Below are 18,444 nucleotides of genomic sequence, written 5' to 3' on the forward strand. Positions count from 1 at the left end.
AGGCAGACGAAAAGTAAAAAACTTTGTCATTTTGCTAAAATTGGCTAATTTCGACAAGACTGACATATTTTTGACAGAACGACTTTTCTAGAATTGCAAGGTTTCTATCGTTTCCCTTCTGCACATTAAAATCACCACAAGAGGGCACAAGAATTCGTTGAATAGAGAGGCAAAATGTGTATACAACAAATGAGTTAGCTGGAGTCCACCTGCTGTTTAATGTTTGTCAATGACTAAAAGGTAAGTACAGATTGAAAATCCCTAATCTGAAGATCTGAAATACTCCAAAATCTGAAACTTTTTTTTTTTTTGAGACAGGGTCTCACTCTGTTGCCCAAGCTGGAATGTGGTGGCAAGATCCTGGCTCAGTTCAGCCTCAACCTCCCAGTCTCAAACAATCCTACTACCTCAGCCTCCTGAGTACATGGGACTACAGGTGTGCGCCAACACGCCTGGCTAATTTTTTAATTATTTGTAGAAACGAGGTCTCACTGTGTTGTGCAGGCTGGTCTCAAACTCCTGGGCTCAAGAGATCCACCTGTCTTGGCTTCCCAAAGTACTCAGATCACCGGCATGAACTGCATCACCAGCTTAACATCTGAAACTTTCTGAGCACTGACTTGAAATAGTGACACTTCTGCTTTCTGATGGTCCAATGTACACAAACTCTGTTTCAGGCATAAAATTATTTAAAATATTGTATAAAATTACCTTCAGGCTATTCAGATAAGGTGTATATCAAACATAAGTGAATTTTACGATTAGACTTGAATCCCATTTTCCAACTCTCTCATTATGTGTATGGAAATATTCCAAAATCCAAAAATAAATCTGAAATCCAAAACACTTCTGGTCTCAAGCATCTCATCTACGGGATACTCAACTTGTATACTGTAACTATACCAAAAAATATATAATGAATGCATTGTCAATTAAGGCTTTTGTCTCCAAATTAGGAAGCTGGCATATCATTTAAAAATTTCTTGGGAAAGAAAGCATAATTAGATGGATTATTTTCCAGTTGGCTTCAATTTTAAAACCAGAAACTATACATCCACCTTCAGTAGAGATAACTAGTCACAGGTTAAATTAACTAGTGTGTTGGCAACAAAGTATAAGCACAAGTTTATTTTCAATTTTTACTAATCTTTGAACATAATCCTTCGATTCTCTATTTGCTAGAAAATTGAAAAAATGGACAATTATATATGATTCATTTCATCTTTTGTTAAATTTTGTGACACTTTCAATTTCTCTTCTCAGAAAAGCCAATGTCAAAAACTATTAATTTTTGAACTATTACTGCAAGTTTATAAGCAAAAATCTCCAGCATATAGAAAAAGAAAAATTGAAGTAAATATCAGGTTAGCAAAGGGTCTGGTCACTGGTCTTATACTGTTTATTGAGTAGATTACACCCCAAAGATGAAATAGGTAATTGGATAGGGAGATGTTGGCATTTGAAATTTGGTGAGCAGGGTTGGAATTGAAGATTCTTGGACATATATTTGTGGGGACTTATTGATGACCAAAAGCCAAATTCTGTAAAATATTTAAAGAGGTTGATTCTGAGCCAATATTAGTTACCATGGCCTGGAGTACACTCTCAGAAGGTCCTGAGAAAGTGTGCCTGAGGTGGTCAGGTCACCGTTTAGTTTTATACATTTTAGGGAGACAGGAGTTACAAGCAAAGACATAAATCAATACCTGGAAAGTGCACATTTGTTCAGCTTAAAGAGGCAAGATCTTGAAGCAGGAGAGAGCTTACAGGTCATAGGTAGATTCAAAGATTGTCTGATTGGCAATTGGTTGAAAGAGTTAAGCTTTGTCTAAAGACTTAAGAAGTCAGTAGAAAAGAATGCTTTAGCTAAACTAAAGGGGTTGTGGAAACCAAGGTCTTTGTTATGTAGACAAAGTCTCATAAATGGAATCCCTCAGACAGTGTGTGATCTACACCAGAGTCAGGTTGGAATTGGGACTCTTACTGCCACAATCAGTCTATTTCATCAGTCTTATGACTCATCCTGGTCACTTGTGCCTAAACTCCAAAAGGGAAAGGGTATAACAAGGTGTGTCTCATCTCCCTTCCTATCATGGCCAGAATTCAGTCTTTCAGGTTCATCTGAGGTCTCCTTGGCCCAGAAGGGGTCCATTCAGTTAGTCAGGGGGATTAGGAATTTATTTTCATTTTACATTACTGTCCTAAGAAAGTTTTTTTTATCACCTCCATGTCCTCAAACTTTACAAGCAAAAACACAGAGAATATTTTAGGTCATTGTGTCAATTTCTATGATTTCACCTAAACCACAGAGATGCCACATTTCAGAGTTGCCTAAGGATATATAATAAGATAATATTTCTAGACTTTAGCCAGAAAGGAAAGTTTCATGCACTGCCTGGGGTGAAGAACTTCTCCAGATTCTGCTATTCTGCATTGTCTTCATTGCTGGAAGGTGATAAAGCAGCTTGAGGGTTTTAGTGTGGAAGCACAACTTCATAATCATGCTCATGGGTGCAGGAACAAGGCCTACTAACAGAAGTCCTAAGAAGGGCATATTCTGTCTCTGACCTTTCTCTAAACTGTCTCACTTTCCTTGTGAGGGAGTCAATGTTCTCATAGCCATCATCATTGGAGCTCAGGGAGGATCTCCGATGGGGGATGTGATTAATGACAGTGTAGCACACTTCTTCAGAACCACTGCCATTCTTGTTTTCCTGCCAAGTACAAAGAGAAAAGAAATCAAGGGCCCAGGGTCATTCATAAATTGAACTCAGTGTACTACCTTCCCTTCTTCTTTATACACCTGATGGTGCTCTTACACCTGAGGTATCCAAAACCCAAGCATTCCTGTACACCAATAATAGACAAGCAGAGAGCTGAATCATGAGTGAACTCCCATTTACAATTGCTACAAAGAGAATAAAATACTTAGGAAGGCAACTTACAAGGGAAGAGAACGACCTCTTCAAGGAGAACTAAAAACCACTGCTCAAGGAAATAACAGAGGAAACAAACAAATGGAAAAATATTCCATGTTCAAGGATAGGAAGAATCAATATCATAAAAATGGAAATACTGCTCAAAGTAATTTATAGATTCAGTGCTATTTCCATCAAGCTCCCATTGACTTTCTTCACAGAACTAGAAAAAACTACTTTAAATTCCATATGGAACCAAAAAAGAGCCTGTTTAGCCAAGACAATCCTAAGCAAAAACAACAAAGCTGAATAGGAACAGCTCCAGTCTGCAGCTCCCAGCAAGACCAATACAGAAGGTGGGTGATTTCTGCATTTCCAACCGAGGTACCCAGTTCATCTCATTGGGACTTGTTAGACAGTGAGTGTAGCCCACAGAGGGTGAGCAGAAGCAGGGCGGGGCGTCACCTCACACAGGAAGCACAAGGGATCTGGGAACTCCCTCCCCTAGCCAAGGGAAGCCATGAGGGACCATACCTTGAGGGACAGTGCTATCCAGCCCAGATATTACACTTTTCCCACGGTCTTTGCAACCCGCAGACCAGGAGATTCCTTTGGGTGCCTACACCACAAGGGCCCAGAGTTTGTTTCAAGCATAAAACTGGGTTTCAAGCACAAAACTGAGTGGCCATTTGAGCAGACACTGAGCTAGCTGCAGGAGTTTTTTTCATACCCCAGGTGGTGCCTGGAACACCAATGAGAAAGAACTGTTTACTCCCCTGGAAAAGGGGCTGAAGCCAGGGAACCAAGTGATCTTGCTCAGTGGGTCCCACCACCATGGAGCCCAGCAAGCTAAGATCCTCTGGCTTGAAATTCTTGCTGCCAGCATAGCAGTCCGAAGTCAACCCAGGACATTCCAGCTTGGTGGGGGAAGGGGCGTCTGCCATTACTGAGGCTTGAGTAGGCAGTTTTCCCCTCACAGTGTAAACAAAGCCACAGGGGAATTCGGGCTGGACAGAGCCCACTCCAACACCACAAAGCCACTGTGGCCAGACTGCCTCTCTATATTTCTCCTCTCTGTGCAGGGCATCTCTGAAAGAAAGGCAGCAGCCCCAGTCAGGGGCTTACAGAAGGGAAGGCTGTGGGCGCAGCTTCAACAGACTTAAATATTCCTGCCTGCCTGTTGGCTCTGAAGAGAGCAGCAGATCTCCCAGCACAGTGCTCAAGCACTGCTAAGGGACAGACTGCCTCCTCAAGTGGGTCCCTGACCCTCATGCCTCCTGACAAGGAAACACTTCCCAACAAGGATCGACAGACACCTCATACAGGAGAGCTCCAGCTGGCATCTGGCAGGTGCCCCACAGGACAAAGCTTCCAGAGGAAGGAGTAGGCAGCAATCTTTGCTGTTCTGCAATCTCCACTGGTGATACACATGCAAACAGAATCTGGAGTGGACCCCCAGCAAACTCCAGCAGACCTGCAGAATATGGGCCTGATTGTTAGAAGGAAAACTAACAAACAGAAAGCAATAGCGTCCACATCAACAAAAAGGACAACCACGCAAAAACTCCATACAAAGGTCACCAAGAGCAAAAACTAAAGGTAGATAAATCCACAAAGATGAAGAAAAAGCAGCTCAAAAAAGCTGAAAATTCCAAATACCAGAATGGCTCTTCTCCTCCAAAGGATCACAACTACTCGCCAGCAAGGGAACAAAACTGGACTGAAAATGAGTATGTCAAATTGACAGAGGTAGGCTTCAGAAGATGGGTAATAAACTCTTCCAATCTAAAGGAGCATGTTCTAACCCAATGCAAGGAAGCTAAGAACCTTGAAAAAGGTTACAGGAATTGCTAACTAGAATAACCAGATTAGAGAAAAACATAAATGACCTGATGGAGCTGAAAAACACAGCATGAGAACTTCGTGGAGCATACACAAGTATCAATAGCCAAATTGATCAGGCAGAAGAAAGGATATCAGACATAGAAGATCAACTTAATGAAATAAAGCATGAAGACAAGCTTAGAGAAAAAAGAATGAAAAGGAACAAACAAAGCCTCCAAGAAATATGGGACTATGTGAACAAAGATCAAACCTACATTTGATTGGTGTACCTGAAAGTGATGGGGAGAATGGAACCAAGCTGGAAAACACACTTCAGGATATTATCCAGGAGAATTTCCCCAACCTAGCAAGACAGGCCAACATTGTAATCCAGGAAGTACAGAGAACATCACAAAGATACTCCTGAGAAGAGCAACCCCAAGACACACAATCATCAGATTCACCAAGGTTGAAACGAAGGAAAAAATGTTAAGGACAACCAGAAAGAAAGGTTGGATTACCCACAAAGGGAATCTCATCAGACTAATGGCAGATCTCTCTGCAGAAACCCTACAAGCCAGAAGAGAGTGGGGGCCAATATTCAACATTCTTAAAGACAATAATTTTCAACCCAGAATTTCATATCTAGCTAAACTAAGCTTCATAACTGAAGGATAAATAAAATCCTTTATGGAGAAGGAAATACTGAGGGATTTTGTCATCACGAGGCCTGCCTTACAAGAACTCCTGAAGGAAGCACTAAATATACAAAGGAAAAACCAGTACCACCCACTGCAAAAACAAACCAAAATGTAAAGTCCATTGACACTATGAATAAACTGCTCAACTAATGAGCAAAATAACCAGCTAACATCATAATGACAGGATCAAATTCACACATAACAGTATTAAACTTAAATGTAAATGGGCTAAATGCCCCAATTAAAAGACACCAACTGGCAAATTGGATAAAGAGTCAAGATCCATCAGTGTGCTGTATTCAGGAGACCCATCTCACATGCAGAGACACTCATACGCTCAAAATAAAGGGATGGAGGAAGATTTACAAAGCAAATAGAAAGCAAAAAAAAGCAGGGCTTGCAATCTGATAAAACAGACTTTAAACCAACAAAGATCAAAAGAGACAAAGAACGCCATTACACAATGGTAAAGGGATTAATGCAACAAGAAGAGCTAACTATCCTAAATATATATGCACTGAATACAGGAGCACCCAGATTCATAAAGCAAGTCTTTAGAGACCTACAAAGAGACTCAGACTCCAACACAACAACAGTGGGAGACTTTAACACTCCACTGTCAATATTAGACAGATAAGTGAGACAGAAGATTAACAAGGATATTCAGGACTTGAACTCAGCTCTGGACCAAGTGGACCTAATAGACATCTACAGATCTCTCCACCCCATATCAACAAAATATACATTCTTCTCAGCATGAAATAGCACTTATTCTAAAATCAACCACATATTTGGAAGTAAAACACTCCTCAGCAAATGCAAAAGAACGGAAATCATAACAAAAAGTCTCTCAGACCACATTGCAAATCAAATTAGAACTCAGCATTAAGAAACTCACTCAAAAGTGCAAAACTACATGGAAACTGAACAACCTGCTCCTGAATGACTACTGGGTAAATAATAAAATGAAGGCAGAAACAAAGATGTTCTTTGAAACCAATGAGAACAAAGATACAACATACCAGAATCTCTGGGACACAGCTAAAGCAGTGTTTAGAGGGAAATTTATAGCACTAAATGCAAACAGGAGAAAGTGGGAAAGATCTAAAATCAACACCCTACCATCACAATTAAAACAACTAGAGAAGCAACAGCAAACAAATTCAAAAGCTAGCAGAAGACAAGAAATAACTAAGATCACAGCAGAACTGAAGGAGCTAGAGACATGAAAAACCCTTCAAAAAATTGATGAATCCAGGAGCTGGTTTGTTTGAAAAGATTAACAAAATAGATATACCACTAGCCAGATTAATAATGAAGAAAGACAGAAGAATCAAATAGACACACTAAAAAATAATAGAGGGGAGATTACCGCTGATCCCACAGAAATACAAACTACCATCAGAGAATACTACAAACACTTCTACACAAATAAACTAGAAAATCTAGAAGAAATGGATAAATTTCTGGACACATACACCTTCCAAGACTAAACCAGGAAGAAGTTGAATCCCTGAATGGACCAATAACAAGTTCTGAAATTGAAGCAGTAATTAATTAGCCTACCAACCACAAAAAGCCTGGGACTAGATGGATTCACAGCTGAATTCTACCAGAGGTACAAAGAGGAGCTGGTACCATTCCTTCTCAAACTATTCCAAACAATAAAAAAATAGGGACTCCTTCCTAACTCATTTTATGAGGCCAGCATCATCCTGATACAAAAATTTGCCAGAGACAAAACAAAAATAGAAAATTTCAGGCCAATATCCCTGATGAACATTAATGCGAACATCCTCAATAAAATACTGGAAAACCAAATCTAGCAGCACATTAAAAAGCGTATCCACCACGATCAAGTTGGCTCCATCCCTGGGATGCAAGGCTGGTTCAACATACACAAATCAATAAACGTAATCAATTACATAAAAAGAACCAATGACAAAAACCACATGAATATCTCAATAGATGCAGAAAAGGACTTCAATAAAATGTAACACCTCTTCATGCTAAGAACACTCAATAAACTAGGTACTGATCAAACCTATCTCAAAATAATAAGAGCTATTTATGGCAAACCTACATCATACTGAACGGGCAAAAGTTGGAAGCATTCCCTTTGAAAACCAGCACAAGAAAAGTATGCCCTCTCTCTCTACTCCCATTCAATGTAGTATTGAGAGTTCTGACTAGGGCAATCAGGCAAGAGAAAGAAATAAAGCATATTCGAATAGGAAGAGAAAAAGTCAAATTGTCTCTGTTTGCAGATGACATGATTGTATATTTAGAAAATCCCATCATCTCAGCCCAAAAACTCCTTAACCTGATAAGCAACTTCGGCAAAGTCTTAGGATAAAAAATCAATGTGCAAAATTCACAAGCATTCCTCTACACCAATAATAGACAAACAGAGAGCCAAATCATGAGTGGACTCTCATTCACAATTGCTACAAAGAGAATAAAATACCTAGGAATACAACTTACAAGGGACGTAAAGGACCTCTTCAAGGAGAAGTAAAAACCACTGCTCAAGGAAATAAGAGAGGACACAAACAAATGGAAAAACACTCCATGCTCATGGATAGGAAGAATCAGTATTGTGAAAATGGCCATGCTGCCCAAAGTGATTTATAGATTCAATGCTATTCCCATCAAGCTACCATTGACTTTCTTCACATAATTAGAAAAAAAGCTTATTTAAATTTCATATGGAACCAAAAAAGTGCCCATATAGCCAAGACAATCCTAAGCAAAAAGAACAAAGCTGGAGGCATCACACTACCTGACTTCAAACTATACTACAAGGCTACAGTAACCAAAACAGCATAGTACTGCTACCGAAACAGATAAATAGACCAATGGAACAAAACAGAGGCCTCAGAAATAACACCACACAGCTACAACCATCTGATCTTTGACAAACCCGACAAAAGCAAGCAATGGGGAAATGATTCACTATTTAATAAATGGTGTTAGGAAAACTGTCTAGCCATATGCAGAAAACTGAAACTGGACCCCTTCCTTACACCTTATACAAAAATTAACTCAAGTTGGATAAAGATTTAAACGTAGGACCTAAAACTATAAAAACCCTAGAAGAAAATTTGGGCAATACCATTCAGGACATAGACATGGGCAATGACTTCATTACTAAAACACCAAAAGCAATTGCAACAGAAGCCAAAATTGACAAATGGGATCAAATTAAACTAAAGGGCTTCTGCATGGCAAAAGAAACTATCATCAGAGTGAACAGGCAATCTACAGAATGGGAGAAAAATTTTGCAATCTATCCATCTGACAGAGCTAATATCCAGAATCTACAAAGAACTTAAACAAATTTACAAGAAAAAAACAACCCCATCAAAAAGTGGGTGAAGGATATGAACAGACACTTCTCAAAAGAAGACATTTATGCGGCCAAAAAACATGATAAAAAAGCTAATCATCACCGGTCATTAGAGAAATGCAAATCAAAACCACAATTAGATACCATCTCATGCCAGTTAGAATGGTGATCATTAAAAATCAGGAAACAACAGATGCTGGAGAGGATGTGGAGAAATAGGAATGCTTTTACACTGTTGGTGGGAGTGTAAATTAGTTCAACCATTGCGGAAGACAGTGTGGCGATTCCTCAAGGATCTAGAACTAGAAATACCACTTGACCTAGCAATCCCATTACTGGGTATATACCCAAAGGATTATAAATCATTCTACTATAAAGACACATGCACATGTATTTTTATTGCAGCCCTATTCACAATAGCAAAGACTTGGAACCAACTCAACTGCCCATCAATGTTAGACTGGATAAAGAAAATGTGCCACAAATACACCATGGAATACTATGCAGCCATAAAAAGAATAAGTTTATGGTCTTTGCAGGGACATGGATGAAGCTGGAAACCATCATTCTCAGCAAACTAACACAGGAACAGAAAACCAAACACTGCATGTTCCCACTCATAAGTGGGAGTTGAACAATGAGAACATATGGGCACAGGGAGGGGAACATCACACACTGGGGCCTGTTGGAGTGTGGGGGCCAAGGGGAGGGAGAGCATTAGAACAAATATCTAATGCATGGTGGGTTTAAAACCTAGATGAAGGGCTGATAGGTGCAGCAAAGCACCATGGCACACGTATTCCTGTGTAACAGACCTGCCCGTTCAGCACATGTATCCCAAATCTTAAAGTAAAAATAAATAAATAAATAAATAAATAATAAAAATATATATAATGTAAGAAATGTTTCTAGAAAAAAAAAAGCCCTTCGTCCAAGCCCTGGTGTCTTAGAGACCTCATTATAGCAGCTAAACTGCACTCCAAGCTTCTACTAATTATGCTTTAATTTTTCTTGAATAATAAAAGAGGAAAGAAGGATGCTATTAATGCATCTAAATATCTAGGGAAAAGCACTTCTACACTTTAGGTCACACATACTGAAATGCAATGTATGCAACAATCAGACCTCAGTAAGTAATGAATAAGTCATTATTCATTATAATTTTTATAAGATAAAATACTAAGAAAAAATTGAGTTTATGCACATTTTCAATTGCATAGACAGTGAAGGAAAGAAAAAATAAAAACATTAATATATACTAATTAAATCAACAAAATTTTTATGATGTAGTATCAAAAGGAATAAACTGTTTTCCATATGTTATAGGTTCCACCACACTTGTCAATGCAAATGCTAATTCCTGGATATAAGGATTGAAAGGGAATGTGGAAAGCTAAAAATAATTAATCTTTTATGGTGGTCAGTTTATAAGTATAAATTTACTTAATTTCATCTGTTTTTGTTATAATAGCTTTGAAAATTAAAATAATAGGCTGGACACAGTGACTAATGCCTGTTACCCCTGCACTTTGGGAGGCTGAGGCCAGTGGATTCACTTGAGGCCAGGAGTTCGAGACTAGCCTGGCCAACATAACGAAACCCTGTCTCTACTAAAAATAAAAAATTAGCCAGGTGTGGTGGTGCGCACCTGTAAAGCCAGCTACCTGGGAGGCTGAGGCACCAGAATCACTTGAAGCCAGGAGGTGGAGGTTGCAGTGAGCCGAGATTGTGCCACTGAACTCCAGCCTGATGACAAAGTGTGACTGTGTCTCAAAAAAAAATAAAATAAAATAAAATAAAATAAAATAAAATAAAATAAATAAATAAATAAATAAAATTAGACTTCAGCAGAATTCAGGCCAAAACAATAAGAACTTGCTACTCATCTAGATCAGTTGAAAGATTTTTTGGTTTTTTATTTACTTTCATTTCTGCATTATAATTGCCATATAAATTTTTTAAAATATGAACAATTTCTAAAAGTACATTTAGAAATTACAAATAAAGGAAGACGGATGCTACTCTTGAATAAATCATCTGTATTTTGGCATTTATCAGACAAACATAATAAAAGTTTGTGTTTTTCTTTTGTCTTGCTTTTTGTTTTCTACTTACCTGATTAGAAGTGGATGAAACTTCTTGGCCTAGAGGATTAAAAAAAGAAAGAAAGAAAGGAAAGCATTGTGAGACTTTTGCACCATCACAGATTGAAGGAAAAGGTAACAAAAAACAGAATGTAGAAGTAATAAAACTGCAGAGGCCTATTATCTAAACATCTGACATTACCCCATCTTATAATTGAAGTTCTCAAGACTGAGTGACAAAATCGAGAAAGAACATGTGTTCTGAGATAGCATCAACAGTATGTTCTGTGTGTAAACAAAGCACATTAATGTGCTGAATAAAATGGATTTCAAAATTTGCTAACAAAATGTTGTTCATAAACGTGCTATGTCAATGCAATATGATAAGCATAAAGAATGATTATAGCTGCAAATTTAAGATATAAATTTTATGTAAATATCACAGGAAAATCATACAATTCTTTAAAATGAACACTCGCTATAGAGATAGGTGCAGAAATAACACGAGTAACTATTTCAAGTTACATACAAATATGCAGATTCATGTTGATTCCATCTGTGAATGCTGAAGCAAATTACATATGTGTGAATCTGAAATCCACTACTAATTTTTTTTTTTGAGACGGAGTCTCGCTCTGCCGCCCAGACGGGAGTGCAATGGCGCTATCTCGGCTCACTGCAACCTCTGCCTCCTGGGTTCAAGCAATTCTCCTGCCTCAGCCTCCCAAGTAGCTGGGACTACAGGCACATGCCACCACGCCCAGCTAATTTTTGCGTTTTTAGTAGAGACGGAGTTTCACTGTGTTAGCCAGGATGGCCTCAATCTCCTGACCTCATGATCTGCCCACTTCGGCCTCCCATAGTGCTGGGATTACAGGCATGAGCCACTGTGCCCAGCCATCTGTTCACTCTTGTTAGTTATTTTTGCTGTGCAGAAATACTTTAGTTTAATTAGATCCCATTTGTCCATTTCTGCTTTTCTTTCAATTGCTTTTGATGGCTTCATCATGAAATATTTGCTCATTCCTATGTTCTGAATGGTATTGCCTAGGTTGTTTTACAGGGTTTTTGTAGTTTTGGGTTTTACGTTTGGGTCTTTAATCCATCTTGAGTTAATTTTTGTATATGGCACAAGGAAGGGGTCCAGTTTCTGTCCTCTCCATATGGCTAGCCAGTTAACTCAGCAGCATGGATTGAATAGGAAATCCTTTCCCCATTGCTTGTTAGTTAGCAACGTAGTATTCTTTATTTGAAATTTGCTAAGGGAATACATCTCAAGTGCACTTATGTCCCCACATTCATACAAGATGGTAGCTATGTATAGTGATGTATATATTAATTTGATGTAGTAATCATTACGCAATGTATACATATATCAAATCATCGCATTGCACACCTTGAATATAGGCAATTTTTATTGGTCAGTTATACCTCAATAAAGTTGGGGGTAAAAATAAACAGAGAGTTTCCTTTAGATATACTTGTCCACAGGGGCTGAGCCCTGTTATTCATAACTGTCGATTTTGAGTAATTACATGATTACCTAGATACTATGGCAAACAGAGCAAATTCTTTTTTTTTTTTTATTTTAAAGACAGGCTCTTACTACATTGCTCAGGCTGGACTCTAATTTCTGGCCTCAAGGATTCCTTCTACTTCAGCCTCCCAAGTAGTTGGGACTATAGGAGTGCACCACCAGCTTCTTTCAACTTCTTGAGAACAAAATAATACACTTTTTTAGGGGCCGGGCATGGTGACTTACATCTGTCACCCCAGCACTTTGGGAGGCCGAGGCAGGTGGATCATGAGATCAGGAGTTTGGGACCAGCCTGGCCAACATGGTAAAACCCTGTCTCTACTACAAATACAAAGATTAGCCGGGTGTGGTGGTGTCTGCCTGTAATCCCTGCTACTCACAAGGCTGAGGCAGGAGAATCGCTTGAACCCGGAAGGCAGGGGCTTACAGTGAGCCGAGATCACGACACTGCACTCCAGCCTGGGCAATAGGGTGGGACTGCGTCTCAAAAAAAAAAAAAAATACACTTTTTATCACCTGCTAATATTCAGAGGCCCTATTTTAGAACCCCAATATACAAATTAAAAACAGTAGAATTTTGGTTAACTTCTTTCCACAGAAGTTTCTTAAATGTCGCTCAAAAAATAATATACAAATATTACTTTAATACCAAGAATGATGTGATCAGTTTTATGAAAGAGTAAGAACTCCAAGCAGCCTCTTCTCCAATATGTTATTACAAGAGGCTCAAGAGTGTCTGCTAATCGGATGCTTAAATTTGCACTTCTCTACTATGAAAAATATTATACAGCCATGACTTACTTTTCTTATCTTGATCTTGAAGTTTTCTTTCAAATGTAGTCATTTCCTGCCTACAAGGAAAGAGATCGTAACATGAGATACTCCAGGTTCTCCAAAGCTGAAAATGCCTTTCAAAGCATTTGGTTGCCCTTAACCTAAGGCCATTGTTAGATTTTCCATGAAAATATTAAATACAATTAAAAGGCTGCTTACTCCAGCCTTTTTTGAAAAACCACAAAAATCTAGACAATGAAAAGTGGAAAACAAAGCTCCATATAGCATGAAGCTAAGGGAATTATTAGCTTATCAGACTACATATATTATTACATGCACGGAAAACATACGTATAATATAATGAAATTTAGGACAATTCAAGAGAGAAAATTGAAAGATTTGAAATTTATTTTTCTGCTATTCTTGATGAGGGTGTATAAATCCTTAAAGGCAAATGAGAGGGTCTTACAAATTCTAACTAAAACCTTACAGTAATAGACATTAATAAGTGTGGTGGCCAGGTGGGACGGCTCATGCCTGTGATCCCAGCACTTTAGGAGGCCGAGGCAGGCAGATCACGAGGTTAGGAGATCGAGACCATCTGGCTAACACAGTGAGATCCCGTCTCTACTGAAATACAAAAAAAAAAAAAAAATTAGCTGGGTTCGGTGGCCTGAACTTGTAGTCCCAGCTATTCGGGAGGCTGAGGCAGGGGAATTGCTTGAACCCGGGAGGCGAAGGTTGCAGTGAGCCAAGATCGTTTCACTGCACTCCAGCCTGGTGACAGAGCGAGATTCCATCTCAAAAATCAAAATAAAAATAAATTTTAAAAAAAAAGTGTGGGCCAGTGATGAAAGAAAGAGAGATTATTTTTAAAGGGACACAATTTACACAATAAAGAGGATTCAAACGCGGTAGGGAGGAGATGGGGTTACCAGCATATCACCTTTTATTTCTCTGTCAGTCAGACTCCAGAATTTAAGGGGAAATATGAAAAAAGGATATAACTTGTAATGAGCTGCCCGCCTCAAGGACAGCCAGTTACACAGCAGAGAGATGTGCCTGGGCTGAGGGAAAAATATTCTGTGAGGAAGTATTCTAAAACGACATGCCACAATCACTGCCTGGATTTTGCAACAAAACAGAGACCCCTCTTGGAAGCCTGTCGGGCACTCACAAGCAAGGAAATAAAGGAAAGTCATGAGTTTCTTCAAGGGAAATTCCAGGCGCCCAGCCAGCCCTGAGAAGTAAATGAGCAGCCTCATAAGCAGGAGGAAACCTGGATCTCCACCACATGCATGCTCTGGCACATGGACCTCAGGCACGGGGGCGCTGAGGACTGAACTCCCACCGCCATGCTTTGTCTAAATTTCTTCCTGAGGAGCCTGAGAAAGTCATGCCCAGGAGCCAGACCTTAGCGTTCCTTTCTCTTGACTGCATATTTTTAGACAAAGCTTTGCTTCCTTAAACAATTGCAAATCAAAGAATCTTTCACTCCACCTATGACCCATAAGGCACCCTTCCCCGTCAGCTTCAAGGTATCTCAACTTTTTAGGCCAAACCAACTATAATCTCCATGTATTGATTCACAATTTTGCCTGTAAATTCCGCTTTCCTGAAATTTACCCCTGCCTTTAAAAACCCTTGATTGTCAGCCATTGAAAAGGACAGGCCTTAAGCCTGAGGGATCGATTCTCCTTGCTTGGTGACCGGCAAATAGACGCCTCCCTGGTCCTGCTGCAACCCTCTGTGTGGGTGTTTTTGGCTTTACAGCACCGGGCGAGCTGCCCTCAGTTTGGCTCAGTCACAGCCATAGCTTGTTTCTCTTCTGCACCCTCCTTAAACACACGTTTTATCTCAATTTTATCTCACAAATGATCTACTTTCATTCAGAGTACTAAGCACAAAGTTACAAAGATGAACTGCGTAACAAAAGCAAAACAAAAAAAGCAGAAACAATATTTTAGAAGCAGAAAAATAATATCTGTTAATAACTATTAACAATAATAAATGGAGAAGGCACAATTATTGGAATAATTATTAACAATAATCAATGGAGAAGGAAAATGGACTGGCCTAAACCAGGAAAACAACTGTAGAGAATAACATTTTTATATTAAATTAAAACAACATTAATGGGAGAGGAAATAATCAAGAGAAGTTAGCTAATGGGTACAAAAATATAGTTAGCTAGAACAAATAAGTCCTAGTATTTGATAGCACAGTGGGGAAAATTATAGTTAACAATAATTTATTGTATATTTTTAAATGGCTGGAAGAAAAGTACTGTAATGTTCCCAAGACAAAGAAAAGATTGGTGTTTGAGTAGATGGATATCACAAGTACTCTGATTTAATCATTACACATTGTATACATGTATCAAAATATCACACGTACCCCCCAAATATGTACAAGTATGCTATATCAGTTTTAAAAATAGGTCAGATATGGTGGCTCATGCCTGTAATCCCAGCACTTTGGGAGGCCAAGGCAGGTGGATCACTTGAGCCCAGAAGTTTGACACCAGACTGGGCAACATGGCAAAACCCCGTCTGTACAAAAAAGGTGTATAATAGCCAGGCATGATGGTGTGCACCTGTAGTCTCAGCTACTTGGGAGGCTGAGGTGGGAGAATTGCTGGAACCCAGGAGGCGGAGGTTGCAGTGAGCTGAGATTGCACCATTGCACTCCAGCCCCGGTGACAACAGCGAGACTCAGTCTCAAAAAAAAAACTAATCAAATGAAACAAGTATAACGAGAGAAAAGTCATAAAATAAATACTTAGATCTGAAAACTGACTTCACAGGGGAAAAAACAAACGGCATGGAACACTGAGATATGGTGACTATAGTCAGTGACAACGTGTGCTTGAAATTCGCTAAGAGAGTGGATCTCAAGCATTCTCAACACACACAAAAATAATGGTAACTGTGTGAGATAATAAATGTATTAAGTTGTTAGTGTACTTTATAGTGGTAATCACTTCACTGTATATACATATCAAAACATCATATTGTATACCTTCAATATGTACAATTTTTGTTTTTCAATCATAGCTCAAGAAAGGCAAGAAAAAAATTTAAAATAAAGACATATGTATAAAAGAAAATAATACATGATTGGGGGTGGGGGTAGGGAACAAATAATGAGTTTTCGAACTTTCATGGGGAAAATGTATGTAAAACCAAGTCATCAGGAAGGCGGCTTAAGGTGGCCCTGCTCCATAGCTGCAGAGTGGGATTACGCTCACTAAGTTGTGAGGAGAAAGATAGGATCCAAGAACTGTATTGCTCTCCGAGGAAAGAAAATGTATTGTCAAATGTCTTAGTACTGAGATAATCTAAAACCTATGAGGTCTTTAGGAAAGAAATAAAGCAAACATTACTGCACAACCACATTTGGACTTTGTAAAATGTGAAATTATGTAACAAAGCAGTTGGTGAATGAAGAATTCCGCCACTTGGTTATCTGTCGTTCTGAGGCTCTAACCACAGAATCCAAACCTGTCTAAGTCCAGGCTGTGGATTATCAGCACCTACTGGTTGTCCACTCTGTCTTAAATACAGTGGAACAATTCTGCATGCTGTGGCCACTGGAAACTTCCAGACAGTGGCAGGAATTCCTGGATTTCTAGGAATCCTCTTAGATTTTCTTGACATCTCTCATGAACTAAACTGTGTCCCCTTAAAATCCACATGTTGAAGTCCTAATCCCCAGAACCTCGGAATGTGACTGTATTTGGAGATAGGATCTTAACAGAGGTAATTCAATTAAAACAAGGTCATAAAACTGGGCCCTATTTCAGTATGGCTGGTGTCTTTATAAGAACAGAAAATTTGAACACAGTCATAACACAGAAGGAAGACAATACGAACACTCAGGGAAAAGACAGTCATCTACAAGCCAAAGACAGACTTCACAAAACAGCCCACCTCTGCCATCATGTTGATCTCAGACTTCCAGTCTCCGTAATTGTGAGAAAGAACATTTTGGTTCTTTAAGCCACCCAGTCTATGGTACTTCGCTATGAGAGCCTTAGTAAATGAATATAGATTGATATATGGGGACTAGACTGAGCAATACTAATGAAACAGGACCTCCCTCTATCCTCCCTATCCTAGAGGAAGCTGCCTGCAATGTCCCCTGGTGTCCTTGATCTCCCATCACAGGGACCTTCTCACACTCCGGAAGATGAAGACTTTAGCAAGACCGTCATTTCAGAAAAAGAGCTGGACAGGAGATGGCATGATGAAGATTAAAACCGACAAACACCTAATACTGTCATGAACTGCTACACACCAAACTATTTAGAATCCATGTGAAAGAAAGAAAAAGAAAACCTGAAAGGTAACTCAAATAAACCAGTAGATTAATTTCTCTCAGCTGATAACAAGTAGGAAAAATAATGATAGTGAATATCTGAAATACACAATAATGTTTCTCTAGCAGACAAATTTCAAAATTATGATCTCTGAACAAAAGATTACGTAATATATTTTCAAAATCTAGGCACATAATGATGTGCACAGATACCAGCTAGTATGTGTTGAGTGTTGGTGCCAGACAGCCATCGTGCCGATGAAATAGGCAGTGGTTTCTTTTTCCATAAACACAAGCTAAAATTGTAGTATTTTAAGGCTATTTTGCATATGAAGAACCCAAAATTTAGAGAATGTAAGTAACTTGTCTCAAAGTTAACATATAGGACAAAGAAGACTTTAATAAAATCTATAAAGCAGAAATAACACAGACCACACAGATACTGGTAACAATGAAATAAAATTTAAATTATATTTAAGACTATAAAACAATACTTGAAATTTAAAAACTACTCAGGTCCAAGAATAAATTAAAAGTTGCAAAATATTAGACAATAATAGTATTTCCTTTAATTACACATAGGATACAGGTAAAATATTATTTAGAGGGAAAGTTTATATTCATATATGCTTCCATTCCTAAACAAGAAAAGTTGAGAACAAAATTATTAAGTTTTGAATTCAAAACAATTAGAATAGCAACAATTTAAAAAACTAAGGAAAGCAAAAATAAGAATGCAATAAAGATAAAAGCATGATACTATGACATCCTGGAAAAAATGCAAAACAGAAATCAGATCAGTGGTTGCCAGGGGTTGAAGGGAAAGGGAGGGGTGGTGGAAATATTCTGTATCTTGATTGTGGTGATTACATGACTGTGTATGTTTTTCCTAAACTTATCAAACTGTATATATAAGAAGGGTGAATTTTACTGTACT

General features: G+C 38.6%; 1 protein-coding gene across 5 annotated transcripts in view; it reads right to left on the reverse strand.

Moving 5' to 3' along the window:
• Positions 1-298: 298 nt before the first annotated feature.
• GCSAML (germinal center associated signaling and motility like) overlaps positions 299-18,444 on the reverse strand; it is a 58,014-nt gene continuing 39,868 nt past the window's right edge. For all 5 annotated transcript variants that reach the window (XM_012506473.2, XM_004088012.2, XM_012506475.2 and 2 more), the window contains 3 exons: positions 13,215-13,264; positions 10,908-10,936; positions 299-2,714 (listed from right to left, as the gene is read on the reverse strand). In XM_012506473.2, the coding sequence (XP_012361927.1) occupies positions 2,475-2,714; positions 10,908-10,936; positions 13,215-13,264 (319 nt within the window). In that variant the 3' untranslated portion in view covers positions 299-2,474. The remainder of the gene's footprint in view (positions 2,715-10,907; positions 10,937-13,214; positions 13,265-18,444) is intronic.

This window comes from Nomascus leucogenys, chromosome 5, assembly GCF_006542625.1.
Source record: "Nomascus leucogenys isolate Asia chromosome 5, Asia_NLE_v1, whole genome shotgun sequence".
NCBI classification, from domain to species: Eukaryota; Metazoa; Chordata; class Mammalia; order Primates; family Hylobatidae; genus Nomascus; species Nomascus leucogenys.